This window comes from Rattus rattus, chromosome 4 (genome assembly GCF_011064425.1).
Source record: "Rattus rattus isolate New Zealand chromosome 4, Rrattus_CSIRO_v1, whole genome shotgun sequence".
In the NCBI taxonomy this organism is placed as follows: Eukaryota; Metazoa; Chordata; class Mammalia; order Rodentia; family Muridae; genus Rattus; species Rattus rattus.
This window is the reverse complement of record NC_046157.1, coordinates 103,839,935-103,849,358: the sequence shown is the minus strand read 5'-3', so window position 1 is coordinate 103,849,358 and position 9,424 is coordinate 103,839,935. Positions and strand designations below refer to the sequence as shown.

At 43.3% G+C, this 9,424-nt stretch overlaps 1 protein-coding gene across 1 annotated transcript; it reads left to right on the top strand.

Annotated features, from left to right (window-relative positions):
- Nucleotides 1-2,805: 2,805 nt before the first annotated feature.
- Nucleotides 2,806-8,365, top strand: LOC116898116 (spermatogenesis-associated protein 31A6-like). Its single transcript, XM_032899497.1, has 2 exons — nt 2,806-2,991; nt 4,304-8,365. Exons 1-2 carry the CDS (start codon nt 2,806-2,808, stop codon nt 8,222-8,224), a joined length of 4,107 nt encoding a protein of 1,368 aa, XP_032755388.1. The 3' UTR covers nt 8,225-8,365.
- Nucleotides 8,366-9,424: the final 1,059 nt, after the last annotated feature.

Genomic DNA, 9,424 nt, shown 5'->3' with positions numbered 1-9,424 from the left:
GCAATCTACAGATTCAATGTAATCATCATCAAAATTTTAAACTCAGTTCTTCACAGAAAGAAAAAGAGAATGTTCAATTTCATCTGGAATAATGAAATACCCAGGATGTCAAAAACAATTCTCAACAATAAAAGAACTTCTGGGAGAATTGCCACCCCTGACCTCAAGCAATACTACAGAGCAATAGTGATAATAATCACAAGGTATTGGTACAGAGACAGACATGTCTGTCAATGGAATAGTATGGAAGACCCAGAAATAAACCCACACACCTTTGGTTACTTGATCTTTGAAAAGAGGTCAAAACCATACAGTGGGAAAAAGGAAGTATCTTCAACAAATGGTGCTGGTCTAACTGGCAGTGTGCATGTAGAAGAATGCAAACTTATGCATTTTTAATTCCTTGTACAAAGCTCAAGTCCAGGTGGATCAAGGACCTCCCCATAAAACCAGATACACTGAATCATAGAAAAGAGAGAGTGAAAATATCCTTGAAAACAATGGAATAGGAGAAATTTTCCTGAACAGAACACCAATGGCTCAGACTCTAAGTTCAACAAATGACAAATGTGACCTCATGAAACCAAAAAGCTTCTGTGAGGCAAAGGCCACTGTCTATAGGACAAAACAATATTCTATGGATTGTGGAAAGTTCTTTTACAAATCCCATATCTGTTAGAAGGCTAATATCTAAAATATGCAAAGAACTCAAGAAGTTAGACCCAGGAAATCAAATAACCCAATTCAAAATGAGGTACATAGCTAAACAGAGAATTCTTAAGTGAGGAAATTTGAATGGCATAGAAGCACATAAAGACATGTTCAACATCTGTAGTTATCAGGGAAATGCAAATAAAAATGACGCTGAGATTCCACCATCCAACAATCAGAACAGCTAAGATCAAAAACTCAGGCAACAGCTGATGCTGACATGGAGAAAATACATTCCTCCACTGCTGGTGGGGAACCAATGTGCTGGGTCCATGGAAAATTGGAAATAGTTCTACCTGAAGACCCAGCTATACCGCTCCTGGGCATATACCCAAAAGATGCTCTACCATGTCACAGGGACACATGCTCTACTATGATCATAGCAGTCTTATTTATAATAATAGGAAGTTGGAAACAAGCCAGATGTCCATCAATAGAAGAATGGATACAGGAAATGTGATGCATTTACACAATGGAATACTACTAAACTATTAAAAACAAGGACATCATGAATTTTGCAGGCAAATGGATGGAACTAGACAATATCATGCTGAGTGAGCTAACACATTCACAAGATGACATAAATGGTATGTCCTCAGTGATAAGTTGATATTAGCCAAAAAGCTCAGAACACCCAGGATAAAATTCACAGGCCATAGGAAACTTAACAAGGAAGAAGACCCAAGTGTGTGTGCTTGACTCCTACTTAGAAGGGGGAACACAGTAATTATAGAAAGCAGTGGGAAGGGGAACCTGAGTGTGAGAGGGAAGGGGGGGAAAGAAAAAGGAGGGATCATGTATGAGGAAAAGAGGAGAGAAGCTTAGAGAGCCAGGAGAATGGGTAAAAATATTCTGCATCATGGAGGACAGAATATGGGAATCACTAGATAGTCGCAGATACAAGGCATGTGAGAGGTTCCCAGGACCTAATGGGGTTGACATTAGCAGAAATGCCTAAGAGCAGGGCAGAAGAACATGAAGAGACAATATCCAGTAAATAGACATGACCCCCATTTGAGGGCTGGGGCTGGTAGCCATCTCAAAATTTTTAACCCAGAATTTTTCCCGTCTAAAGGAAATACAGGTACAAAAGTGGACCAGAGACTGAAGGAAAGGCCATCTAGAGACCACCTCATCTTGGGATCCACTCCAGCTGCAGGTACCAAACCTTTACGCTATTGCTAATGCCAAGAAGTGCTTGCAGACAGAAGCCTCGTATGGCTGTCCTCTTAGAGACTCTGCAAGAACCTAAGGCAGGTGCAGATACCAAAGCCAAACATTGGGCTGAGTATGTGGTCCCCAGTGGAAGATTTGAGCACTGAAAGAGCTGAAGGGTTTGCAATCCCATAAAAAGAAAAATAATATCAACTAACTGGACCCCTCAGAGCTCACAGGGACTAAGCCACCACCAAAGAGCACACATGTGCTAGTCTGTTGCCTCTGCTACATATCTGGCCTCACTGGGAAGATATGTGCTTGGTCCCTATGGAGACTTGATACCCTAAAGAAAGGAGATGCTATAGTGATGGATGTGAGTTGTGATTGTGAGCACCCTCTTAGAGGCAAAGTGAAGGGAGTATGTGGTGGGGTGGGGTTTCATGGAAATGGGATCGAGAAGGGGGACAATATATGAAATATAAATAAAAAAAAACAATTAATAAAAATAATTTACTGGAAAAAATAAGCTATGATCTCAGAATGAAGAGACTTGGATGTGTAGTCAGAAAATATCATGAAAGTAATAATCCCTAAGAAACAATTCAACTTCCATAGAGAAGCCCATTTTGTCAAAAAGTAAGAACATGATGGATTCAAGCAGCGGAACTCTGGGACTCAGGCAGAGAAACAATATTAAGAAGGATCTGTCTTCGGCTTCTTCAACAGCAGGTTTTGGAAGGAGGGAGTAGGGAAAGCCAGGAGGTGGGTGGGGCTCCTGGGCTAGAGGATGGGGAGGGGCTGTGGCACTCTCCCTCCTGCCAATGGCCCTTTGTGATGAAGAGGCCTCAGCTGTGTGATGTAGCCTGAGCCCTCTGGACAAGCCAGAAGCTGTACTCCAGGACTCAGTAGCCTGAGAGATGCACTGCTATTCAGAAGATGGAGACTTTCCTCCTTCTGATGAATAGCATTAGTGACTTCTGGATGAGCTCCAGCTCCATGTCCACAGCAATGGACATAATCTTCGCCATTCTGTGTGGAGTGGGGCTCTTTTTCCTACTAATCCCATTCCTGAAGGAGTATCCAGGGTCACCACCACCCGGGAGCGAAAAGAACATCTCAGAGGTGAGGAAAGCCTTGGTTGACACACAATGAAAAGGCAGACTTTTGTTCATGATTGTTACTCTCACGTTTCTTAGAAAGGTTTAGTAAAAAAAAATTTGACATTTAAAAAAAAACAGAAATATAAGAATATGTATTTTTCTGGTTTTGTTTGTTTTTTTTAATCTCAGGGGTGGGATATGTGGTTGTTCTACATTGTCCAGAGTAACTGACATTGATTTGCCTCACACTCTAGCAGGGGCATGATTCTGCCTTCAGTTGATAATTTCTGCATTTCTGTGATGATTGGAATTCTGGGGACCTTTCAGAGCTTCTATAAATGCTAGAGCCTTGAGAGTCGTGGGGAGGGTTGTTGGTTGTTGATTGTATGCTCTTGGTTGTTGGTGTTTGTGGTTTGTTAAGTAGAGGTGTGAAAAGAAGAAAGAAGAATTTGATATCCCGGAGGTCAAGACTAAACGTGCCCCAGAGAAACTAAACCTCTGGAACCAATTGGAAGTACTCTAACAGTAACATCCCCCCTTTTCCCCTCCATCCATTTTTTCTCTCTTATCTAGTGTTAGGGGATTGAAAGGGTAGAAGAAAAGGGGTGGGAAAGGGTGAAAGAAAGAAGAAACTACAACATAGCTAAAGTCTATGTACAGAGAGGTGAGTGGAAATCTCCAGGCCTAGCAGCACATCAGTCTTTAGGCAGGAGAGAGGTGAGAGTGTCCTGAGCTGTCTGTCTGAGGCTCTTAGACCATATGTATAGGGTGGCAAAGAGGTCACTAAGGACGACTGTGCCTCCATGGACAGACTGCATTTCTGAGTTGGTGGGGACACAGGACAAGATCAGAGAAAGATCAGCTCTACTCTGTTTAGGTGATTGCTTTTGTCTGTGCTGAGCTGATGTGAAGCAGGTGATGAGACCAGATCAGGGATTGCGTGCCCTGTGGTCTGAGGAAGCAGATATCACCTGACAGCACAGGGTCAGCTACAGAGCTCAGTCTTGGGTGGGATCCTGTCTGGGGATCCTGTCTGAGGAACACTGACTTAGCACACCCGTGGTAAGTGTGGTGGTATAGACAGCCCCTTCTGCTCTTTTCTCAACAAGGACAAAAAGGATATGCGTTTATGCGCAGTAAGAATTAGTCATGGATGGATGAGAGAGAGAGAGAGAGAGAGAGAGAGAGAGAGAGAGAGAGAGAGAGAGAGAGAGAGAGAGAGAGCGCTCTGGAAAATACAGATTTCATGTTATCCATGAGCACGGAGACCAGGCAGCTTGTCTACCAGAGAGAAAAGGGGACCCCAATTCATTTGTGTTGTTTCTAACTGGCAGGTGGTGAAGAGGAGGCAGAGCAAGACCAGGAAGAAAACTGTTACTGTAGAAGGTTGCAGAGATCGTCAAAAGAATTCTCTGGATATCCAGACTGCATCGCAATCTATGGAAAGCCCCATCCAGCATCCTTTTCTGGTCTCCTCTCCCCACCCCTTTTGGAACTCTAAGGAGAAACTAAATCAGCTTTCCCTCCCTCAGCTGTTTTCGTACCTCAAGGTCTTAGAGGCTCTCATACAGCAGAATTTTAACCAATTTTTATGGGGCATAACCTCTGTGCTCTCTGAGTCGGTTGTGGCTACTGCCTGGGTCTCCAGAAATTCTTCCTCGGGAGAACGTAAAACTGTGAGGTTTAGAGATGCATGTGACCTCATTCATGCTTTACCCCTGGATAAAGAACATGCACAGGTTTTTCTGGACAAGCCATTGCCCCACCCATTTGTCACACCAAGCTTGGTAGGTATGACAGGGTTCCAGGAACTCAAAAACCTCCCCAGCTCTATACCAAACCAAACACTTTCTTCGTTCCAGAGTAGGTCCTCTAGACTATCATGTGCTACCACTGAGGTAGGGATACAGACATCGCTTCCAACTGTAAATGAGCTCTGGCAACATAAACTAAATTGGAAAGACGCTGCAGACTGCAATATCCAAAACTGTCAAGTCGCCATTAGCCAGCCCACTGAGAGCTCACCCAGGTGCACCCTGCCCACCAAAAATACCAGGTCAGCCTCCATCCTTCCTGAGCATTATCAAATGGTCCACCATCACAAGGAGTCACAGCATGAAGAGAAAGAAATTAATGTGGGAGCACAACAAGGAGCTCATTTCAGATTCCTCCCATCTATGGAACTGACACAGCTTCAGGGAGATTCCCAACCAAACAGTGATGGTTATTGCAAGAACTGGCCTGAACTCAACCAGCCTGCACAGCTCTCCATCCTCAACTCCAAAAGTTGCAACTATAGCCAGACGGTGGGGTCCGTGCTCACAGGGGTTCCCAAAAAGGAAGCCTTAGAAAACAGCAATATACTTAGCACCATCAATGAGAGCCTCGGGGTAGAATTTCTGCCTTGCCCTTCAAGCAGCACCCCTGGGGAGGGTCTGGAAACTAAGAACCCTGCACTGAGGACAGATGAGCTGCTTTCTATAAACACTACCGAGGACCTTTCCTTCCTTGATCCAAAGACGAAAATGAAGCTTGAATTAAACACCATGCAGCTTCCTATGAAACGCAGAAGGTTATCTTGTGTTTCCAGGGCTGAATACTTTTCCAAGGCTGCCACAATCCTGGAAAAAATGCATCACCGAGATCCAGGGGGGATAAGGGTAAAAACTGTATCATCTGCCAGGCTGCAAAGTTCTCTGCTTGAACACTCACCTCCCCAGGTTCAGCAGACCAAAAGAGCCCTCCCACCTACTGCCAGCCATGGGTACTCAAGGTCCGATCCAGATCAATGGCAGAGATATCAGAGTGTTCAGCCCCATGCTCTCTGCTTCCAGCCACAACTCCAGCAGAGCAGGACTATCCAAGGGACTGGGAGATATATCCTGCCACCAAATACCAGCCCAGAAATGTCTAATGTACCCTGGAAGAAGTCAGAGGCTGTGGCCTCAGGACAACTGACCTGGAGTGCAACAACTGTGGACATTGAAGACAGCGTTTCACCATCATGGGCCAAACAAACCAACACATTGATGGTAAAAGAGCCACCTCATACATGGAGGGTAAATCTGGGATCTGGTGAGATTACCAATGGACAAGCCTTAAATACCAGTCTTGAGGACTTTGAGCCCATGGAGACCAAAAGAAGCCAAGGCCATCTCCAAACACCTACCCCACCAAATTCAGAGGATGTGGATTTAAAAACAAAGGAGTATAGTAACAATGACTTGAAAGCAAACAAGCAGCCACAAGCCTGGTCTGTGAGCCCTCATCCAAATGAACCTAATACAGTACACCCTGCCATGGTAAGCTTGCCCTCACAGAACTCACTGCCCAGTCTCCAGAATGGATGGCAAGACCCCGAGAATTCTCAGGGCTTAGGTGATCTCCTCATGAGTAGTAATCAGAGTGTGGAGACTCAGGAGTTCAGAGTCCACAAGGATAAAACTGAAGCAAAGAATGACAATGTATTTCATCCCTCTGAAGAGAGGTCCAGTATTTTGAACCCTGGAGACATAAGCCAGGAAGAAAGGCTTGGGAGAATAAGTCCTTCTATCCCAAGTTTCACCCAGCTCAACAATACAGTCAAGACTGAGAGTCAGTCTTCCTCTAATATAGAAAGAAAAATCAAGGTTTCTTCTCAAAGCTCCTCCAAGATCATCTCAAGGTATTCTTCACAACATGAAAACCTCAGCACAGAATTTGAGGGGCAGGGGCATTCTTTGAATAATGAAATCCCCACACCAAGTACTAAGCAGACACAAGTAGTGGGTAGAGAAAATCTCATCTACAGTACAGCAGTTAAGCTACAATCCCTCATAAATGTTCTGGTCCAGAACTTGATGAATAATTTAGATGACCAATCAAAACTGACCAGAGAACCTGTGACCCAGGTACAAGAGTATAAAATGGAATCATTGACATTCCAGCTGCGTGGCTCTCCCTGCTCTTCCAAAGGTTCCTATGACCCAAAACATAGCAAACCAGCAGGAAGAATGAGCGGTAGCCATGTCTGCCCTAAGGAGCACAGCCACTCTTTCACATTCAGAAGAACTGAATACAAACCACAGTCAGGGGTTGATGCCCAGAAAGTCTGTCACCAACGTCTGAACAAATTAAAAAGAGAAACGGGCTTTGACCAGCACCGTACTCCCTTGAGAAATGACAATCTATATTGTTGCAGAGGACCTGGGAACAAGCTTTCTGACCAGAAAGCCGGTGACCCAGGTCAAATGGCAACAAAAATTGGAATTGGAGGCTCTCCACACAGAAGCATGGTGGGGCACAACCATTCAGCTAGATACACAGAAATTAGAGAAAAACAGGAACCAGGTATTAGCCATAAAGCCCTTGACCCATGTGAAAATACAAAGAAAAGTATGAGCCATGGTCAACTTATGAGGTCCAAAGAGAACCACCCAGTCAAGGACAGGAAGACTGGAGGCCAGGAGCAGTCAATTGTTGCTGCCCAGCGAAACCCTGGCCCAGATGAAATTAGAACAGAGAGTGGAAGAGAATGCTCTCCACATAGAAAGCCTAAAATATATAACCATTCACCTAGACATAGAGAAATTATGGACAAACCACAACCCGGTGTAAATGCCCAGAGAGCCTATGACCAACAGAGAAGAATGGCATTTGACAACCTCCTCAATCCAAATCAGAATGACCAACCATGTCAGCACAGAGTACAGTCAAGTCTTTCTGACCTGAAAGCCTGTGACTCAGATCAAAGTACAAGGAGTGGAATGGACTCCTGTCCACATAAAAGCACCAACTGGCACAACCTTTCATTCCAATACGGAGGAGCTGGAGAAAAAGTGCTGCTGCATGTAAATACCCAGAGAACCCAAGACAGACATCCGGATAGTGTGAAGAGAAGAGACTCTGACAACCTTCCCACACCCGAGAGGAACGACAGTCCAGACGGTTGCAGAGTAATTGGAGAAAGGCAGCAGTTAGGTCTTGCTGACTCTATAACCTGTGAGCCAGGTCAAATGAAAATGAAGAGTAGAAAGGGGAGCTGTCCACATAGATGTCCTGAGGGGTGCAAACTTTTACTCAGATATGAAATAACTGGTAACAAACACCAGCCAGGCTTAGTCCTTAAGGTGTGTGATCCATATCAAAGTTCAAAAGAAGAAATAGACCATGGTCAACCTGTGAGCTCCAAAGTGAACCATTCAGCCGAGCACAGGAGAAATGGAGGCCAGGACCAGTCAGATATTGCTGCCCAGGAAGCCTCTGACCTGAGGTAGACCTTACCAGCAAAGGTCAAAGAGCAGGTACCTCAGGCCATCTTTGCCTCCCCATACCAGGAAGCCTTCCAGAAGATGTTCCATCTGTTCAGTCATTGTTTTCCCCTATGGTTTCTTGGTAATAAATGTTGGTTTTTTTTCCTGAAAAAGAAATAAAAAAAATTATAATAAATACTGACAAGAATACAGACAAAAGATAACCCTTATTCACGCCCCTGAAAAGGTACCTGGTACAGAATTTTTGGAAAATAGCATGAGGATGCTTAGAAGATTACACGCAAAACTACTGTACAATCCAGCTGTATCACACATGGGTATAAAATCAAAGGATTCTAAGTCATCACACCACAGAGAAACTAGCACATCCATGCTTATATCTGCTCCATTCTTAATGCCAAATATAATCATTCTAGATGAGCATCCACAGATGAAGAGATAAAGAAAATGTCATATATTGTATATATGCCATATATGTCGTATATGACATTTTGTTCTTATATATGCCATATATATATCATAAACACATGCATACACACACATACACAAAAAAACCCACGCATATATGTAAAGAGGGGTAATTAGGTTAAGAGAAATAACTAGACATAGAAAGACAAATTTTACATTTTCTACATATTTAAAAATAGATTATATATTATATAATATATAGTATACAATATAGGCCAAAAAGGCAGGAAAAAACTCTATACAAGGTAGGAAAAGGTCTAAAAAATGAGAAGGTAGAGGAACAAGAGAGGGGAATGGGGAAAGTAAGTGGGGTGGAAAGGGCATGACATGAATGGCATGCGAGTAGGTATACACAATGAAACCCATTTCTTTGTATGTTCCAGATGATTAATTAAAAAAATGAATACTTTGGACACCAATACTTTTCTGGTGTGTTATTATACTTGGAAAGGTTCCATTAAAATATACTCAGGAAATCATATTCTGAAATATCCCAAGAAGAATTTATGGTAGTTGTGGTTTTGGTTTTGAACCAATGAATTTATAAGTGTATAACAAGCAAAGGAGAAATTATCAGTAGTAGTAGATAGATGTTCCAGATAAACCCAGTACTCTGGGTGCTCACGGCATTGGTCAGAGCAGATTAATGTAGCTCAAATAGAGTAAACAGAGGTAACAACAAATCAGAGGGGTACAACCATCTAATATAAATCAGCTGGAGTTGCCAATTATACA

Bases quoted from the DNA above. Each gene is read 5' to 3' on its own strand.
- LOC116898116 (XM_032899497.1), top strand. From the start codon at position 2,806: ATGGAGACTTTCCTCCTTCTGATGAATAGCATTAGTGACTTCTGGATG. The intron at 2,992-4,303 runs GTGAGGAAAGCC...TCTAACTGGCAG, and splicing joins GCGAAAAGAACATCTCAGAG to GTGGTGAAGAGGAGGCAGAG.